Source organism: Anastrepha ludens, chromosome 5 (genome assembly GCF_028408465.1).
Source record: "Anastrepha ludens isolate Willacy chromosome 5, idAnaLude1.1, whole genome shotgun sequence".
Taxonomy (NCBI): Eukaryota; Metazoa; Arthropoda; class Insecta; order Diptera; family Tephritidae; genus Anastrepha; species Anastrepha ludens.
In genome coordinates this window covers 62,263,376-62,285,312 of record NC_071501.1, presented here as the reverse complement: position 1 = coordinate 62,285,312, position 21,937 = coordinate 62,263,376, and the positions used below count along the sequence as shown (strand labels likewise).

General features: G+C 36.1%; 1 protein-coding gene across 2 annotated transcripts; it reads left to right on the top strand.

The window, feature by feature from the left end:
- Positions 1-1,586: 1,586 nt before the first annotated feature.
- LOC128865374 (transmembrane protein 214) lies at positions 1,587-21,687 on the top strand. Of its 2 annotated transcripts, XM_054105680.1 has the most exons (11): positions 1,589-1,825; positions 1,884-2,185; positions 2,247-2,468; positions 2,535-2,700; positions 2,762-2,858; positions 2,909-3,026; positions 3,083-3,281; positions 7,505-7,659; positions 17,716-18,123; positions 20,777-20,895; positions 20,958-21,687. In XM_054105680.1, exons 1-11 carry the CDS (start codon positions 1,702-1,704, stop codon positions 21,070-21,072), a joined length of 2,025 nt encoding a protein of 674 aa, XP_053961655.1. In that variant the 5' UTR covers positions 1,589-1,701; the 3' UTR covers positions 21,073-21,687. The 2 variants fall into 2 exon arrangements, with proteins under 2 accessions (XP_053961656.1, XP_053961655.1); XM_054105681.1 differs by lacking the exon at positions 17,716-18,123 and having other exon boundaries at positions 1,587-1,825.
- The last annotated feature ends 250 nt before the right edge of the window (positions 21,688-21,937 follow it).

Here is a 21,937-nt window from a genome sequence, read left to right as displayed (position 1 = left end):
CTCAAGGTCAAAGTCGACGACACACCAATTCCGACTGTGTAACAATCTCAAAATTTTGGGAGTAACCTTGGACAGTTTGCTCTCCTTCTCTGCGCACACAACTGCAATTGCCACTAAAGTCCAAATCCCAACAAAGCCCTCAAATGGCCTTCAAGATAAAGGAATATTGCTAACGACATTTAAGGCAGTTAGCCGGACGGTTCTAAACTACGCTATCTGGTCGCCTGGAACTAGTGATACGAAGTGGATAAGGCTTCAGACATGCCAAAGCACTGCTATTTGGACAGCGACAGGTTGCCTGCTGATTTCCCTCTACAACACCTACAAAACGATACTTAGCAAAAAATTTCTGATAGGGTACTACCGCAGGTTTCACCCATGTAGACACCCGCTTGAGCCCGAGCCACCTCACAGCCACGTCAGGAGGCACATCTTTAACTACGCCGACGAGATCCAGGACAAAACGAATCGACAACTACTGGAATAGACAGTGCTTAGACAGATAACAAACGGCATTCATCAGAAGATCTTTACCACCTTCTAACGCTCCCAACCCCCGAATGGCGTAATCAGCGTCCAACCCCCACCCACAGCTGATGAAGAGCTCCAGCTACCCTGAGAGACTCTCTTAACCTTGGCACAACTACGAACGATATTAACCATCTGCTCACATGCCATCTCAAATCTACTCATCTAACACCCCTCTCGCCTATCCAAACAGCATGTTTTTTGGGCCTATCGTTAGATGAGTTGGGCGAAAACGGCAGGTGACTACATCGGACTGACAGGGTTTAGTAAGCAGCTAAAATCACAACAATAACAACAACGGCTGCTTTAATCAGTATTACCAGCGCAGTTAATTCTTAGTGTGCTTTATGTGATTACGCTGATTTGTTCATTTGCGTTTCTTTCTGCTTGCCATATGAAATTGGAAAAACGCATTTTTAAATTTAAAAATAAAACAAAAATGCTATAAAATACTTACTCCTGTTGTGCTCATCATATTGTTCCAGAATTTTAATGCTGCAATGATTGTTTTCAGTGTTTCTTGTTCATAATAGATATTAACTGAAATTTTTCGTCAATGTTGAATTAAGTGTAGTTGCCAATCCGCATTAGATGCACTTAATTCCTAAGATAATTCCGAACTAAGTCTTTAGTCCCGATTAACGCCCTCGTCTGTCTAGGCTATATGCAAGTAAACGAAAAGTCATAAAGTGATTCAATAAAGCAAGTAAGTGTGTGGCATGAATTTGTGATAATATTTGACAATCTAGAGATCGAACCGAGAGGAATTATTGAGAGAGATTTATTTGAACTTTAACGTAACGAAATTCGTAGCAATATTAATTTACTCAAACCACAATATTACTGAATTTTCACAAACATGTAATTTCTCCAAATTTTGTCTGTTTTGCTCGTTTGTTTTGCATTGGTAAGGGACCTGACGCCAGACTTTTCAAAACCGCGAAAAATAAAGAAGCTGTTTTGGGAAGACACCACCTTCAGTACTGAATTCGCCTTACAGCCGAGAGGCCTCGGCTACTTTTGACAGCTAAATGGAAACGTCATCTGTCAATGCATTAAATTCTTCTTCTTAATGCGACTCAGCGCCGGCAAAGTGCATTTATTTATACAGTTGCAAGATAGTTTTGTTTGATTAAATAAGTACTGTTAAAGTCAATAAGTAATTAAATTGCAATGTCCTCAAATCAATGGGAAGTTGTTACGAAATCAAAAAAAGCGAGAAATTTGGATAAGAAGGTAGAGGCCCATTCGGAGAAAAAACGATTGGCGGCTTTAAGTCCAAAACTGGAGGAAATTTGTGAGTATTATTTTAAATATCTATATGAGACGCATTATACAAAAATTTTGCATTTCAGTACCCGTACAAGAATATAGAAGCTTGTTATCTGGAAAAAGAGGCAAAGAAAACCTATCGCCCGCGAAGTCAATCAGTTCTTCCACTAAATCAAAATATTCTCCTAACAAGAAAAATACTAAACATTCGAAAGATATAAAAAAAGAACAACTACCGCAGCAACAAGTAAAATCGAAGCCAGTTGTGTCAAAGCCTAAAAACTTAGAGACCGTGCTGCGGAATATTACAGCAGATGAATTCGAATGTAAACTCGAGCAATTAAAAATTATTTATCCTGGTTCTGAACTGCTATGGCTGAAAGGAGTAATTATCTTTGAAAATATTAAATATTTAATAAATGTTTGAATAATTTTTTATACGGTAGGTTGCAAGCTTTTTCAATGAGCAACTGCCATTCGATTGCGATCCCACATTTTCAGGGAAATCAATTCATTACCCCAGCATTTTAGCAAATCCAGCTCTTAATGCGGCTGTTGTAGATTTTTTAGAATCGGTTGGAGATGAGAATTTGTCATATTTCTATCACACTTTACTAATTAATATGACAATGGAACTTTCCAAAAATTTGCCTATTGTGGGCTATAAGGTGAGATTTACATTATTTTGGGCAATACGTTTAATGTGAGTTATTATTTGATATTTTTGTTTTCAGTTCATACTCCAATTAATTGGTCAACATTGGCCACACATTGCATCAAATAATATGGCGAAAATTGCTTTGCTGCGTAATTCTTATCAAAATAGAAGCAACATTTGTTTGACCATACTGTGGGCTATTGGGCAAAGCGGTTTTAAGCAGATAACAGAGGGCATCAAAGGTATAAAACGCTATTTATCGTAAGATTTACATACATGTAATTTCAATATATTTTTTTGCAGTGTGGCAAAATTTAATGTTACCCAATCTGGAATTAAAAAGTTACACAAAATTTGTAACAGAATATTTAGAGAAAGTTTTATCTGCCTCCGGAGAAGCGTATGTAAAATGGGACTGAAATAAATTTATAATGACATGTTTTGTTTTAGTTGCACAATAACTTTGAATCAAATCGCATTCTTTTCGTTCTACAATGCATTGAAAACAAATTATACTATTCCAAAAGAGAATCAAGAGACTCTGGCAAAATGTGCACATGAATTTTTGGTAAGTTTTTTGAAGTTTACTTTAATGCACGGTACTTATCAATTTTACTCCCACAGATCAAGTACATTTTATCCAGCAGTAAGCATGCTAATATATTTCTTACACTTTTCCGTAATATTGAAAATGCAAAAAAGGATCGTAGTGAGTTGGCGGGCTGTCTGTGTTGCCTTGTTAATGGTGAAGATAGTTTTAAAGTATGGAAAATGAATTACAAAAAGCAATTGTTGCCATCTCTTCTACTTTTTAAAGAAATAGGTGAGTTTATTTTGTTTATAACATGTTCATTGAGGATTGTAGGATAAACACATTGACCACCACTCTTCACGACACAGCGACAGCCAAATTTTGCTTTCCTGCAAATGTCCTTATAAAGTCAGCTCCATAAATATTTTGAAAGCGGCAGCGAAAAGCAAAATTGCTGATTTAGAGGGTTTGCGTTTATATATCTTTTTTCAAGTAAAATTGTTTATTTAAAAAAAGGAATATTTTTTATTTGCTTACATAAAATATTACACCTATTATTAGACAATAAGTAATTTAATGTAAGGGTGAAACCTACGGTAGCACCCCAGCAGGAACTGCTTGCTGAGCAGTTTATTGTGCTCCATAACAGGGAGCATTTGTGCCTCATTGTGAAGGTGTTGAATAGGGGGCATCAAGAGGCAACCGGTCGCTATTCGAATGGCAGTATTTTGGCATGTCTGTAGTTTTATCCACTGCGTGTCACTAGTTCCAGGCTACCAGACAGGCGCAGCATAGTTTAGAACCGGGCGGCAAATTGCCTTAAATGTCGATAGCAACAGTTCTTTGTCTCTGCCCCAAGTGCTGCCGGCAAGCAAGTTGAGGACCTTGGTGCGATTTTGGACCTTAGTGGCAATTGCGGTTGTGTGCGCTGAGAACGAGAGCAAACTGTCAAAGGTCACACGCAAAATTTTGGGATTGTTTACCGTCGGAATTGGTGTGTCATCGACTTTTACTTTGAGGGACAGTTAGACCTCCTTTGTCCAGATGGTAAAGAGGGTCTCCGTGGATTTAGCGGGGGAAAGTTGGAGATTCCTCGCAGTGAAAAAGCGAGAAAGGTCGGTGAGGTAGCTGTTCACTTTGGAGCACAGGCCATCGATTGCCCGCCGCCATTATCGTGCAGTCGTCAGCGTATGAGACCAGGGATACCCCCTCTGGGGGAGCTTCGAGATGTAGAAGTTGAACAGCAAGGGTGAAAGGACACCACCTTGTGGTACACCTTGCTTAATCTTCCTCTGCTTTGATATTTAGTCTCGAAAAATCACTGACGAGTGACGACAGCTCAGGTAGTTTGCAGACCACCTGTTGTTGTTGTTGTAGCAGTACCTTTGCCCTGTCAGTGTAGTGTAATCACCGGTCGTCTTCGTCTAGCTCATCTAACGGTAGGCCCAGGAAACTAGCTGTTTCGACGGGTTGGGTCCAGAGGGAGAGAGGTGTTAGATGAGTGGGTTTGATGGGCATGTGAAAAGGTGGTTAGTGTCGTGCTGGGTGCCTTCAGTGCTACAGTATCCAGAACGTAATTTGCGGACCACCTCTCCAGCCATGGCGGGAGTGTCAACTGATAAATATCATTTAGGGACGCGTGGGGCTGCCTACGTTGGGCCTGCTGTGCATTCCGCTGTAGTTGTTGCGGTCTGAGGGTGGTGGACGGCCGCGCCACGGGGGGCGGTTGCGGTCGCAGAGCTCTGCAGCAGGGGGCAACGTAGTCAGTTGTCCACTCAAGGGTGGTGCGCTGGCCGGAACATCACCGAAAATGGCACCAGCCATTGCATGAATTGCACTTAACTGATATCAGGTTCCGAGGTATTTCGGTGTGACACACGGAACAGACTGTGCGGGGGACCAAGAGCTGCTGGTTTGTCCCCGCTCTGGGGTTGGAGCAGGAGGGACGGGGATGGGCTAAGTCGGGGGAGTTTTGTTGCTCCGATAGGCTGCTTACTGTGGAGGTATGGGTTGTGGTGGCGGTTGGTGGTGCCGGCCTATCAGGGGGAGTAGTAGCCGTTAAGGCATCAGACGCCTGCTGGCGGGAGCAACACAAGGCCATATACCGTGTGGAGCACTCCCTATGAGTCTATTTTGTGAAGCTCTATGAACTTGCTGGATTGTTGAATGATTTGGTCTAAATCGAAATTGGTGTTGGGGTATTAGATTCATGCTTGTTACAATGGGATTTGTGCGATTAGATAGTAGTTTTTCGAAAATGTTTGATATTGCCGGTACCAAGCTGATTGGTCGACATGATGTCACTAGTGTAGCGATTTTGTTTTTTGTTTGTTTTGGGATCGCTATAATTTCAGCTACTTTCCAGGTGTTAAGGAAATATTTGAGGCTTATAGCACGTTAAAACTATTTCTTAGATACATTATTGCCTTTTCAGGCATATGCATCATATGTTCCCGAAATCTCTTTAGAGTTTTATTATCTGTAAGTGCGATTTTTTTTAATTTGCTTCTTATATCCTCGTTTGCGGCATTAGTGAGATTTATGTGGTTAGTAATATATTATTTTCAAATGTATCTTTAAAATGTTGAGCTAACGCGGTGAAGAAAGTGTAAGTGTAAGTCTAAAGTGACTTAATAATCTTTTCGTTAAAAACTTTATAGCTGTCTCAATTTCATCGCTTGTTTTCAAAGATACTTTTGTGTTTAAAAATAATTCCATATGCTCCGTAAACACACCACAAGTAGTGCTTTTCTTTTGGTGTTTTTTAATATTGAAACCCACATCATATGTTTTGCGTTATAATCTCCTCCGACAATAAATTTACTTCTAAGTGTTTTAAGGTAGTTATTTTGTTGTTGTGTTTCGGAGGACAGTAACCAGCTGATATGGCCAGCGGGTCTAGAGTATTATTTGCTCCAATCGTCGTTGCGTGAAGTTGGCCCATTTCATTATACTACGTCTCAGTATAATTGCTGATTCGCGTGTGCACTGTTGGCAGAGTGATTAGTACTTATTATTTTGTAGCCGGGAATACTAACGTAGCTTTTATCATAAAAATGGGTTTCTGATATCAGTAGTCTGTTAATGTCGTATTGGCGTGGCATTCAACGTGTTAATAAAAAGTTTTGTAAAATGTCATATTTACTACTTCGGTGGCAACACGTGTAGGTTAATATTTGACAGATGCTGCCTGTCGTCGCCGTATTCAATGTGTTTATACTATTAATCTATTATTTTCTTTGTATCATTGCTAATGCCTCTTACACCATTGGTCTTGACGGATTAAGCATGCTGATGCTAAAAATCTTGACTCAAACGGGAGTGTACTACTTAACGTTTTCAACCCGTCCATGATTATTCTCATTATCTCCGATAAGTGGAAAGCAGGAAGAGTGGTTCCACTACTGAAACATGGGCATGTATATAACCTCGTCCAACCAAGGGAAGTCATACCGACCGATATTTTTTCCCCCCCAAATAATGAAGGTTCTTGTAGCTATCGTACTGTCGGTATTTAGCTACGCATCAACATAGTTTCTGTAAATTGCATTGCACTTAACGCCATAACAAGCATATTAACCGTGAACGTAAAATCCTAACAAATAAAAGGAAGCTGCGTTAGTAGCGTAAGATTTTTCCAAAGCTTTTTACACACACGCCACCAGTTAACATCGCCGGTGGTCCTCAAATTACCTGTATGGTGTCTACTCGTTAGTAGCATTTCGATATCAAGTCACAGAGTCACAGAAGTCAATGTCAAACAGAGGAGGATAAAGCAAGGGGTGTCTCATAGTACTGTCCATCCCCCCTTGCTTATCAACTTCTGCGTTCCTTAACCACCAGAGTGCTCGACATTGGCGTCCGACAATGAGGTCGATGGCTTGTGTTCAAAAGTGAACGATTACCCGATACTTTCTTGCTTCCTCACTGCAAGGAGTCTCCAACTTTCCCCTACTAAATTGAAGGCGACCCTATTTACGAAGGAGCTCAAACTACTACTGATGGTTAAAGTCAATGGCATATTAATACCGATAATCAATAAATCCAGGTTACTAACGTAAGCTTCGATAGTTTGTTTTCCTTCTCCGGTGCATGCAACCGCAATTTCCATTAATGTGCAAAACTGCAACAAGGCCCCCAATTCGCTAGCCGATAGCACATGGAGCGAAGACAAAGAAACGTTGCGGGCGATATGTAAGGTCGTCTGGAACTAGTGACACGCAGGGGGCGAAGCTACAGAGCTGTTATAATACTGATATCTGGACGGCTACTGGATGTCTCCTGATGCTCCCTTTACAACATCTAAACAGCGAGGCAACTATGCTACCTGTTAATTAGTATAACACTATGTTCAGCAAGTAATTCCTGTGAGGAACCGCAGGAAACCCCAGTAGATAAATGCTGGATAGTAGTTAATGACATGCACATATATCTATTTATATCTATTTCTTTCTTCCATAAATATCTATTTATGTTGTTTATGGCAATTTGTTTTTTGTTGTTGTCACTTTCAGAACAGCAGCTGGATAAAACTGATGATGATTTTTTAAGATTAGTATGTTCTAATACATTCCATATATTCTTAAAAGAAGTTCAAAAGCTGAATGAAGAACTAGACTCAGCAAAAAGAAAAGATCAAAATTTACATGATTTGATTGCTGTTGTAAAAGTAAGTCTATCTATTAATACCTATTCATCAATACATATTCTTTATTTATTTATTTAATTATTAAACATACAACCATGGGTTTTACAATGATTGACCTTAAGAATAGTTGACATAAATAAATCGTAGATAAAAGGATTAACAATAAAACTATAATTAACATTGTTGCTAATAGCAAAGAGCTTGAAGTTGGAGAAGGTATTAAATAAACTAAAAAAGTAATCGTAGTAGGTATTAATTGGAATTAATTGAAGTACAGAGAAATCATTTGAGTACATTCGAAGCCATTTATGTTTGAAGCGCAAGCTACCTTCTATACGTTTAATTTTTCGGGGCAAGACGGACCGACAACATAAAGTATTTTCGTTCAGTCACCAAACAACTGTATTTATCGGGACTAACTTTAACGAGCGACAAGATTTTGTAAACATAAGTCGATCTTTGAGATATCTGAGTTCCTGAGTATTTATGATCTTCTGGAGTAACATGAAACGGAAGCAATATTTCGCAAAAAAAGAAATGTGGTCATAACGTTTTTTATAGTAAACGTATCTTGCAATGTTATTATTAAAAAAATTAAATTTATTACGGCACAGACTATCACAATGAGTATATAACTCAGCTATAGTATATACATAACTTTAGCTATTATATATATATAATTGGCGCGTACACCCTTTTTTTTGGGTGTTTGGCCGAGCTCCTCCTCCTCCTTTAGCTATTAGCAGTCGAATATTTACTGGTGTAAAGTATTGAGTAGTCCATAAATTTCGGAGCATCCCATGAACTTTGCCTATGGCAATAAAGATGTGGTTAATCCATGTCAAAGTTCTATTAAATGTATTCCCTAAATGTTTAACAGTGTCCACATATTTAATTATAGCGTCATTTAGTCTGACTTCTGTATAGTCATCGATCTTGAGATATTTTTTTGTATATAATGATACATTGGGATTTATCAGGATTAAAAATTAATCCGTTGTCAGAAGCCCGCTTGCTTAAGAGTCTCAAGTCAGAATTCAAATTGCTTATGCAAATATCAATGCAGTTACGGGAACAACTAACATATAATTTAACGACATCGGCGTATACATGGACACCACTATATTTAATCACACTAAACAAATCATTAATATACAAGACAAACAAAAGAGAGTCAAGGATAGAGCCTTGAGGTACACCTCTGGTTACAGGTAGGAAGTGGGATGTTTAATAATCACCACATACTGCTTGTAATCGGTCACTAGGATATGTTTCCACAAGAGTTAAAGCCGACATTGTAAAGCTAAATAACTTTGTCCATGTTTAGCCCTATTTCATCCGACACTTTAAGGAGTGTGTGATGAATGCAATGTGTTCACCAAAGCGTTGTTATTGAGAAACGTGCTTATTTGGCGATGCTTGGAAACTTTAGATAAAAACGACAATATTGCAATCGGGCGGTAGTCACCATTCGGTTTCTTTATTGGTATAATTTTGGCTCCCTTCCACGAGATGGTAAGGTTGACGTGATCATGATGGTATTCAGAGCGTAAGTAAGATATGGTAAGATCTTTGGTAACAAACATTTTAAAAACTTTGGATGAATACCATCCAGACCGGTTGCATTCGACTTGACACTAAGTATAGACTGTACTACGTTAGCTGTAGTCTAGTACAGTAAAACTGTATTGCACGTTAGCAACGGCGAGTATCGCAGGCGATGAAGTAATGAGCTGTATGAGTTTTATGACGACATACACAGTAAAGATCCAGCGGCTACGTTGGCTGGGACATGTCGTCCGAATCGAAACAAACGCTCCGACTCTAAAAGTATTCGATGCGGTACCAGCTGGTGGTAGTAGAGGAAGGGAAAGACCTTCTCTGCGTTGGAAAGATCAGGTGGAGAAGAACTCGGCTTCACTTGGTGTTTCCTACTGGCGCCGGTTAATACGACAAGGAAACGGATGGCACGCTTTGTTAAACTCGGCCAAAATCGCGTAAGAGTAAGAAGAGTGGTAGTATTCTCTTTCCATTTTTCGTGTTAATAAACTCAGATGAACCCAAATCCTTCTCCCTGCGTCATGTTTTCTTCTTGATTTGATAGTCATATCTTCTTCATCAAGAATGAATCGAAAAGTTAAATAACATTTTCGGCCGCAAAAAATATGACCAGCCAATTAAAATACTTTTGTATTGATGGCCGTCGTAGCCGAATGGGCTGGTGGGTGATTACTATTCGGGAGTGCATGTATGAAATGACAGCAGGCAATGGCTAACCTCCGAGTACATTTCTGCCATGAAAAAGCTCCTCATATAAATCCATTTGCCGTTTGGAGTTGGCTTAAAACCGTAGGTCCCTTCATTTGTGGCACAACATTAAGACGCACGCTAGAAATAGAAGGAGGAGCTCGGCCAAACACCTAGCAGAAGTGTACGAGCCAATTATTTATTATTTTTATTGATGGAACGAGACTGAACCGCGAAAAGTGAGAACCTATAAAGTGAACATGATAGCACTTCACTAGACCAAAAACGGACCGAAGCCGAACCGTGACCGGTACGATGGAGTAGATCGGGTCTTACAGAGTTATATTTTATGTAATATGTGGTGTAATATATGGTATGTCCCAAGAATGATAGAAACAAGATTGCGCCCATTTGAGAGTGCGTGACGTCGCATTAGTGCAGCTGTGCAGTGTTGCCAACCCTTTGCTCTTCGCAATAAATTTAGTGGTTTTTAATATCCAAAATGGGAAAATTTTTGAGTTTAGCATTTGTTTCTTTTTTTAATTTAAAACTATCGACAGACTAAAAAAGGGCACAAAAGGGCCTACATTTAAAGCTTATGCTGAGAACATTTCTCTGCTATTGAAAACTTGATGTTTTGAAAGTGCGAATCTCATTTTTTTTCCTTTTGAGTTTATGAAATAATATTGGATCTTTTTCTATAACCTCTTTTAACATTTAAAACCTTTTTATAAATTTTTGAAAATGCTAAAATTTACTAAATACGAATTAAAGCCATATAGGTGTATTCATAGTAAAACAAAAACGAAAAAAATACCAGATAATACAGAAGAAACCATAACGGCTCTTTCACAACAGTATTGACAGTTGATTGTTAATTTTTCAGGTAATTTGCCATATGTAAACGGGTAGATTGATTTTGTGGATTTATTGGTAATTAATACATATGTGAACGTACTTTAAAACTTCTTTCTGCATAGGCCGCGCTTCAAAAGAATAACACTCATCAATCCAACACCGGACACCGGTCTACTCCTTATTCTGATAACAGTGACTGACATACGCAGTCCCTTACCGCAGCCCCTAACGAGCACAAAAACTCATCCCGTAGAGAACAACTGCGTTCTTTTAGTTACATATTTACATAATACATCGGTTTGTGTGTGTATGTGTTTGGTTGTATCTACACAATGTTGCCATTGATATTTTTGCTTACACACTTTTCCACACATCCGCGTTATCAGTTACAATTTTTCATTGTTTAATAAACCAAAGCCAAAAAACCAACAAATGCAAATAGTTCATTTATCTAAAATTCACATTATTTAACAGTGTTTTTAAGTTATTTCAATAAAAATTATAATTTTTCTAAGTTTATTTTGTAAATGATTTCGAAATGTACTGTTTAGCAACACTGTGTGGTGAGAGACCAATCAGTTGAGTCGGTATTACGAGATTTTTTTAACAATCGTGAATTAAAATCTACGGTACTACGATACGGAAGGAAGGAACTTTTCATTTACATGGGGTTCTCATAAGTTTGATCGTAACAGCTGACAGGGGACTGCGTTTACGTCGGTCACTGTTTTCAGCATTATTCTAGCAGAAAAGAGTTTGTGGAAATTGTGTTCCTATTTTTAATTATGGTTTATATAAATAAAAAGTGTGTGAAACGTGTGTGTATGTTGCACAGTTGTAATAATGATTAAAATAAATGTGATAAGTGCACTTATCAAAATTTGGTGAGGATAAAGGGCAAATTTCACAAACAAATACGAGTAACTTAAAAACTATTATTAACTGAATTGTGTTGGTGTTAATTTTAGCAAAATAAACACTAAACTAATATATCTTGTGGGTTTGATTGGAAAATTCCTAATATTTCTCTAAAAAAAAAAAGAAAAAAACAAAATAAACGGTCAATAGTAAGGAAATTTCGGTTTAAAACTTTTAAAGCGTTTTCAAAATAAAATAAGTTTGTGTTTGCTTGGTATATCGACGAGGCTCATTTATCTACTCCAGTTTTTAAGGAGTCTAACAAGCTAGTTCACTTAAACCAATTTTCGTTGGATTAAACCAATTTGAACCGGGTAAATTAGACGGAACCTGACGGAACCTGACAACACGAATGATTATAGTGCGGTAATCGTGCTTTTAATTAGTATTATTATTTATATATTATTAATTATACAAATTACTTGTTAAAATTACTTTTGAAGTAAATCGATTTTCTTACCGATATAGTTGAGCTACATTTGTTTGTGTCTGACAATTGCTCTTTTCACAACTAGGCAACAAAATGATGGAATTTTTATATCGTGAAGACTGCATGTTATAATGAATTACTACAATTTTTTTTTATCAATCTGGCAGCCATTCGTAGCTGTTTCGGAAATAAGAATGGCGCAGCGAATTCATAGATTCGCCTTGGCTAATCAATTTTGGTTAGTCCGAAATTGGCGAGAGGAGGGTTTGGTGCATAAGCAATTTCGGTTGAGATTTACTTTGGGCGATTAATAGATTTAACAGTGAAGTAGTAAAATTTAATTAAAACATAGTAAATTATTCTGTTTAATAAGTAAACGTAAAAATAATTTCGGTTTTTATTTCTATAATGCAATGCTTATATATATTAGTAAATGATTGTTGAAAAATCGATTATGGAATTGCAGTTGGATATGTATACGCACACAAGAAGGGAATGGGTCAGAGTTGGCTAGTTAAATTGTTAACACTTTCGCTTACTCCACACAGAAATTAGTGGAAAATTTAACGAAAGCTAAACCAATACAAAATACTATTAGATATTAACCTAAATATATAAATTAGTTATAAGCAATTGGAGAAAGTAATGGATGAAACGAAAGTGTGCGACGTGGAGTTTTTTTTTGTGTGCTCAAATGAGAGGATTGATGAATTTTTGATAAAGGCGGTTATGTTATATGTGTACACTTAATGTTGCTTGCTCGATGGTTGCCATTTTATACAAGGTTTCCTACTACACAGTGTAAATTATAATAGTTAGATTAGTTCTTATTAAAATGAGTTTAGATCATCCTAATTTATAAAATTGCTAGTACTTGGACACACAGTATACCTAATTACCAGAAAATTGTTGCTTTATACATATATCGCGTACAACCTGTTCTTCAGGCTCCGTCAGCATCTAAATATGATGGCTTTTCCATATTGATACGCACCGGTACTATGGTATACACGTGGCTGCAACCTTTTTAGAAAAAACTATTGTTTCTGAAAAATCTTTAATTTGTGACGTTGTAACGTCATTGCTTAAGCGAATTACATACACACATGCACATCTACTTACGTTCGTAAAATACACTATTGTGGAAATATGCTTGCACGTACAGTGGTCACACAATTTATTCGTACACTCAGTTTATAACATCAGGTGTATGATTCTTAGCACGGTGTATTCAAACGAACAAAATGTTGATATATTCGTAAAGAATAACATATTTATTCAATATTTAAGGGACAAAAACTTTCAATTTCATTTCTGGAATTAGAGAACTTAAGGCAATAACGAAATAAGGCACAATTTTATGCAAAACTATTTGTACATAGCCATGTAAGGAATTTTTTTATTAAAAAAACTAGCTGTACCCGGGGCGCGTTGCTACGCCAACAACTAAAATAAATTTAAGAAAAATAACTTTAAAGAAAAATCAGTATACAAATATTCAATTCATTCATAAACCATTTTATTGATTTTGTTTATTTCGAAGAAATCGGTTGAACGAGGCAGAAATTGCTACTCTGCGTATTGCATATATATACCAATGTTATAATAATCGGTCCAGTAGTTTTTGAGTTCATCGAGGACATACAGACAAACATTCATTTTTATATATAAAGATGGAAAAAACGAGTAACTCTAAACGTCATCGCATACTTTTTACTAATACGTTGGTTTCATTAGCTACAATTTTCTCCCACTCAACACTTAAAGCTGTCTTTAATGACACCTTTGATTTTATTTTGTGCTTTCTGATTCTCCTTTCTAAGAGCTCCTAGACATGCTCAATTGGGTTCAGATCCGATGATTGAGGCGAATATTTAAGCTGCTTACAGTGGTAAGCAATTTTACACGAGATAAGATGAGTGTTTTGGGTCATTGTCTTGCAAGAACCGTCTAACACTCAGTCCAAGTTTAACAGCGCTATCATGCAAATGATTCTTCAAAATGTTTAAATACAGATGTTTGTCCATTTTAACATCAATAAAACCATTTTTCCTACTCCAGATGCAACTAGGCACCCCCAAAACATAGCATTTTCTCCTCCATGTTTAACGATAGGAATACGATTTTTTTCATCATGTTCTGTATTTTCTTTTCGCCAAACTTTTGGAGGTCCATCTCATCGGGAAACATTATATTTCGACTCATCACTGAATATGACGTTTGCCCAAAAAGAATCTGGCTTATTTATATATCATTTGGCGAACTCCAATCTCTTCTTTTTGTTAATATCTGAAATGTAGGGCTTGCGGTGTGCCACTCTGCTATGATAACCAGCGTTCTGCAGACAATTACGGGCTGTTTATAGTTTTACTTTTTACGAATAAATGTTTTGCAGCATTTTGCTAGGTCTGCCTGCTGTCCTTGGAATCCCTCAGTGTGAGTTTAAATACCGGAAGTTTTGTTTGCGGCAATTCATCAGGAATGTAACATTCTTATCTGACCCAGAATTGTCACAGCAAATATTTTGCGCAAAGCTAAAGGTTTTCACGTTTTATGCAGGGTGTACGAATAAATTGTGTGACCACTGTATGTACAGTCTGTCTAATAAAAGCGTGACCGCTATAATTTAGAAACTATTTGATTAATTCGACTGCATTGTATGGGCTTGTAATATATTCAATAAAATGTATATTTACAACCATTCGCTATAAAGACTTCACATCTTCGGTTCATACTTTGTGTCCTGCACAAGTTCTGGGGGAAATCAGGTATCCAGTTAGCGGTAAACTCAAATAAACTGCCAAAGTTTTTCGGAGAAGCAGACTTAACTGGATGGTTAATAGTTCGTAGAAGTTTTCGATTATCAGCAGTACGCCAGGACGGACGTATGCAATTATTCGCAGGAAAAGAAGATACTTTCGTGAATGTCAACGTTTTAAAGTTCGGCACAAAGTTGCACCCACTTATTTATGAACGCCTTCGACTTCTTCAAGTATTAAGCTGCAGATGCATGTGACATTTTTGGACTTTTAGGGTGTACACATAGGAACACTGCTTCAAATCGTTTTTCATACGCGGAACTCTTGTAAAAACAACGCACGTTATCTAAATTTATCTAAAAGGATACCCCTATTTAGCAGCATTTGAATTTATTTATAACGGAACTGTAAATTTTACTTTGGCCGGTCACGCATCTATTAGACAAACTATACGCATATGCTTTGTTTTCTTAGGCCATTTTACGTTTCATCTTATCTTCGACTACAAGCAGTATTACATGCTTGCTGAAGGTTCATTGACCTTCCTATTCTTTGCAATCCAAGGAATATCTAATGTAGAATACTTTTTCTGACAGATATTTTTCATTTCTTAAGTTCTGGTATCTTTATTTTGAAGTAAGAGTATTCTATATACAAATAAAAGTTTGTTGCGGGTCTTTCTTAAACACTATTTGAAATTTTAGCCACCATGACCCGCTCATATCGTTCAATTCCAAGTTTACAGCATTATGTTGATACTTGCTGATAAACATTCAGCGACTCCCTATTTTAAGCGACATTTTGTTTATCCATCAAAAATTGTGAAAAATGCGAATTTGGCGTAGCAAAACCTATAAACTAGTTCTTAATAAAAAAAACAATGGTTGCTAGTGGAATTTTTTTAATATTTAAAATAATACTAAAACTTATAGGTATTTATGCCAAGCAAGCGGTACAGTTTATCTGCAGAGTTGACCTGCTAACTCGGCACACTGATAGCAATGCAGATACGTACATACGTATTTGTATGCAAAAAGCACAACTAAAAGTTTATATCGGGTGTTTTTTTAAGAGCTTGGGAACTTGAAATTATAATAAGAAATTAAATAAATAATTGGCGCATACACTTTTGTTAGGTGTTTGACCAATCTGCTCCTCCTATTTGTGATGTGCGTCTTGATGTTGTTCCACAAATGGAAGGGACCTACAGTTTTAGGCAGACTCGGAAGGGCAAATGGTTTTTTTGAGGAGTTTTTTCATGGCAGAAAAAGCCTGCCGGCGGGCGACCGCTATTAGAAAACACTTTCTCTTATTTGATGTTCATGCACGGGGATTCGAACCTACACACTCCCGAATGGTAGACATGCACCAACCCGTTTGGCTAGGGGGCCGCGTTGAATTGATAATACAAAACAGAAATAATAAAAGAATCGCAAAGGATTTAAGTTGGTTTCAATTTTTGCACGAGCTGTAAGCCAAGATCCTTATGTATGTAAAATTTGCCATGTAGTCGAAGGACAAGGCCAACAGGTTGAGAATGATGACGAATCGACATTTCGGCGTCTTCTTCAATACTTCGCTTCATAAACTTCGCGAAGAAATTTTTTTTTTCAAAGTAAATTTCCTCAATTTGGAAGCGCTATTTTGGTGTTGAGCGATGAGCGTGATGACTTGCCAGACCTTACTGATCAGAAATGTCCAAAGAGTTTGTCATTCTCATCTGTCAAACCATAATTATTGTCATACAGCTAAAAAAACATCTGATACAATTTTTGAACAAAAAAAGTAGAGAAATGCTCAGCCAAAGTTCGGTTTTTTTTGCCGAAGTCGAAGCTAATCGAACTTTTTATTGTTATCTGTCAAATTCGCTCAGAGCCAAATAACGGTCTGCTAGGTACTACACCATTAAACATATTTTCACCATGCCGTTTACTAATAAATGATACTCAGTTTCGGGGCTAATTTCGCTTGTTAACAATGGAGCGTGGAGCAAAGGAAATTCGAAAATATAACGGAACAAAAAAATATAGGCTAATACTTCTAAAGGGACAAAAAATGTTGTTCCAAGGGTTCAGCGTGGCCACCTTCCAGTCTCCGTAATGGTTTAGTGGGGAGTGTCTTCACTTTCACTAATATTTCACTTCATCTCTTAATTTCTGCGAAAAAGTTGAGCAGTACTCTCTTCAATGGAGAGTGTTGGATCTTCCAACAAGATTCCGCTCTAGCCTATAAGGCAAAAACCACCTAGCAATAAAAAATAATATTCCTGGGATCATAGTCGCAGAAGATTACCGTCTGGAAGTCCAGATCTGAATCCATTCGACTACAGTTTGTGGAAACCGATCGTGCTTTAATAGCTGACTGGCTTTATCGTTTGAAGGCTTGTGTAAAAGCAAATGGTGACCATTTCTAATGAAAATTACAATATTGTAATTTTTTTTTTTTTAATTTTTACATGAATAATCAATTTATACATAAATTTAAATAAATTTACATATATATGTATGTATATATATATTTATATGTATACATATATGTTCGCTGAACTGAGGCGTAACCTTTCCAATTGCAAGTCGTAATTGATTTCTTCGACTTTTGGTTTTATCAGATAAAGATATATTCATATGTTCATTGTTTTAGTTAAAATTATCCTATTCAATTAAATTAAGTTGCAATAAAAATGGCTCAAAATAACAGAAGCAATAAGAACAAACAAACCAAACAAGGAGGCAAAAAGGTAAAGAAATACGCTGATTTGGTTAACGAAGTTAACGCAGATGAAAATAAATATCTATACATACTTAGTAGGATATTGTACATTCTTAATTATATATATACAATATATATACTTTTTTTTTAATTTAGAGTGTTCAAGAGAAGACAACGCAACAAAAGAAAAAGCAAATAACCAGCGAACAAAAAAAATGTGGCTGCTGTAAGTGGATCCTGGGCAGTTTTGTGTTGATTGTCTTGATTGCTGGCGTTTTGATCTACGACACGAATGTAAATGGCCAAGGTGTCTTCGAACGCTCTGCTACTGGCAAAGTATTGAAGAATGCCGGCGTGTTACCGCATGTGGAGAAAGTGTGGTACATGTCGATGGGAGCTGCGGCACGAGGTTACAAATGGGCTGAACACCATGTGCCCCCATACGCAAAACCTGCAGGCCAGTTGGCGTGTGATGTTTTCAAAATGGCGCGCAATGCTGCCTGTAACTTATATGGCGTGCTCTCAGATCTTGTTGCGTCAAAGTTGCCAGCGGCTGCGAACTTTGTAAGTAATTGTTTTTAATCTTATTATAGTATTTACATATACTAGATTGTTCAATAAGTTTTGTGGTTCGATAAGAAAAACACAATTTTATTGTGTTCCGCATTGGGAAGCCCAGGTGGAGAAGAACTTGGCCTCCCTCGGCATTTCCAATTGGAGTCAGCTGGTATAGAAAGAAGCGACTGACTGACGTGTTTTTGTTGAACACGGCCAAAATGGCTTAGGTGGTTACAGCGTCGATGAAGAAGAAGAGGGAAATTCGACTGCTCTAACGACTTGAATGGAAGTTTATTTTGGCTACTTCTCAATGAAATGAAAGATCTTGTTCAGTAAAGGTTTCCATTTTTTAATTATCTAAAAAGTAATTTGGTTTTTTCAATATTGGTATCAAATAAAATATTGTATATTTACATAAACCTAAATATGTAGTGCTAGTATTACAGCTTTTATATGGGTATTGAAAAAAACTCGTCCGCTGTATCTGAATAGTTTGGTGCATGACAACCATTCGAAAGTGCACTGGTTCGAAACCCCGGTCAAAAAACACCAAATGATAGAAACAGTTTTTCTGCAGGCAATGGCTAACCTCCGAGTGTATTCCATGAAAAATAATAAGATTCAATAACTTTAACGCGTTGGTCTAACATGTAAAATTATACATCTGTCTATTTCATAAATGTCTAAGATGGCATGGAAAAAGAGTATAGGGTATAAGAGTCAAGGCGTCACTTTTGCAAGAGCCAATATATATTGAAAACAACTTAAAAATATACTTGCAAGTTATTTATGTTTAACAAAATATAAAAATACATTAAATTAGAGCAAGTATTCTCTCGGCAAAATTATGTAAATAGATACTATGACATGAGTGCTATCTTTCGCATATGAATAAATGTCAACTGAATCTTTTACATAGGAGTAAGTTGTCAAACAAATTTATTTGTTCTGATTTGATGTGAAAATACAACTAAATTCACACTTGAAGTATCAGTAATCGTAAGGTCTAAATAAACTAAAAAATAGAGTTCAATAGCACAGCAATTTTTTTTTAAATAGAAATTAGAATTGGAAATCTCATTAAAGTCACGAAGTGCACGTTCAGTATGGGCATTACGAGAAAAATTTTAATCTCTTGGGCATTTCTTTTATATCTGGCTTGGTCATTCACAGAATTTACTCCCTTCTCTGATTGATAAGTTGAAGTTCAATATTCCGAGTAGACTCCTCCGTTGATGTTTGATGTTTTTTGAGTTGGCTTTAACAAAACGAGCTTAACTTCTTCGGAAATTCTTAAGATTTGAGATAATAAAGAAATTCCTTAGAAGTATTTTTTTTTAATTCATTTTGTAATGGAATTTTATAATATTATGTAATAGAAATTAATTATTTGCTAGTAATATATCTGTTTTCCAATTTTTCGACTATAATTTAAAATATAATAATGAAATAAGTTTTTTATTTCCAATTCCATTTACGGATTCCTCAAAGTCATCCAAAAATTAATCTAAAAAAATTTATTATATTAGATAATTGGTAGACTTGCAATCGTTTCTTTCAATTTCTTCGTTACAAAGCGAATAGAATTATTGCATTTGAATTTGATATTGCACTTTCCAAGTAGTAGGAAGGCCAAACAGAAATACTCAAAAGTTTAAAATTGAATTTGCAGTTAGTGCAAGTATCATTTGAATACTCCCATTGCGCTGACGTTGTCGACTGCCAGTCGCTGACTTGAAAGAGGAGAGAGAAATTTAAATTTATTTTCCGAATTGCCCTATTGTTTTTAATTGACTTGCTTCCTTTCTCGTCTCGTTATTGTTGTAACGGCATAAAAATTCCCGGTACATATTTTGGGAATGCTGTTGGAGTGACAGTCCTTCGTCGGTAAAGTAGAACCAACTGTCGTGGGAACGATCTTGCCTAGTTCATACATCTTAATGTTTTCGAGACAATTTATAATTTTTTACAATTTCAAAATCACTTTTCCCTTCAACACATGAAATATTTTCCATCACCTGTATATTTAAAAGTAAATTGGTTTATATGTATAATAAATTGCCGCTGCTAGAGGAATAATTTAGAAAGGTAACCACACTGTTGATCTCCTCGGCGCCGGTTGAGAGACTTTTTTTTTTATTGCGTTTTGTTATTATTTGGATGCGTTGTACATGACACCATGCTTCGACTATCACTTCCAAATACTGATTTTAATGGAACCTAACGCACATTTCCTCAAGTGACTTAGTGAAAACCTATTTTCGTTTGTTTATTTATTGTTTTGTGTTAATTTCACAATTCAACCAATTATTTTCTTATTATTTCTTTTATTAACTTTTACAGGCACGAAGCTTTGAAAAAATTGTCTACTGCGTAGTTTCGATTTTAAAATTTGACTACAATAATTATTTCACATTTGATACTCGTAAATTAACTTTCTCACATACATTTACTATTTCTTTCTAAGAACTCGGAAAAAAATTATATTACTAGTACATAATTAATTTCAGTTACAGAATACAATTCCTTGTAATTTAAATAAAAAAGACAAATTACTTCTAAAAACTTGTAAACCAATAGTAAATACAATTTACTCAACTAAAAAGTGAAGAAATTCTTAATATCTTGAGTTATTTTAATAATTTTTCTTACATTTCAGCTCGAGCAATATGTTCCCGGTCTGCCCAAAAAAATTGAAGACACTTCTTTGGTGTTAAAAAATGTATGTGTAGATGCTTTTGGAAAGACAGTGACCTTCTTTAAGACACAGGTTTTCATGTAAGTAATTACGCTGTTAAATAATATTCAGTATAAACACTCAATTTATAATCTTTTTGCAGCGGAAGCCTTTCCCCTGAAAACCTTAGCAAAGTAGTGAATCAAACTCAGAACGCTGCAATCGGCTATTATAATCAGTTTCATAAAAAGGTCGATACCTATTCCAAACTGAAATGATTTTAAGGAAAATCTCGAATACACTGGTCACCAACATCTCCACCAAATCAACACAACACCTTCGCTAACATCAATGCTAAACACCCAATAACAAAAAGGAGCGCATCGCAAAACCACATCGCCAATCTGATTTTTTTTAAATTAACTTGAACTTTTTGAGTGCTTTTAAAAATACTTTTTTTACTTCCTCAACCGTACACATAAACATATACATTCATGGACCGGTTGAGAAGAATCGAGTACAATAGCGGAAATTAACCGTGCTAAGTCTTTTAACTGAGTTCTCATTTTGAATTAAAGTTTAGATAATTATGAAATAACTTGAAAATTTCACATTTTTTGTGTTGTTACAAAAATCATAAATTGTTGAAATTTGCTTTAAACTGATATTCAACACAAACCCAAATTCAGTTTTATATTAGATAATTTTTTTGGGACAAAAAATTGATAATGTAATCTTTTTCGTTAGGGTGCTTAAAGTTGTGGCTTACTACTATTCCAGTTTGTATCAAATTTTAGTCTATTGATATAAAATAATATGCATTTTTCTTAGTTCATTTTGTGAATTGTGAATGATAACACATTTTTTAAATAAATATATTTAAAAGTTGAAAATATTGATGTATTGATATAAAACATAAATTTTACAGAGTTCGTGCTTATAGAGTTAATGAATATTGTTGTTTCAACCTTGTACCATGCGACTTGTGCCACCATGAGAAGATTTGACATTAGTATTGGAGTAAAAACTTCCAAAAGTTACGAATACAAAGTTTGAGTACAGCACTCTTGAGATATTTGATCTTTTTCTCTATAAACTGTGGCACACCCCTCGAACATCGAGATACCTAGAGCAGATATTCCG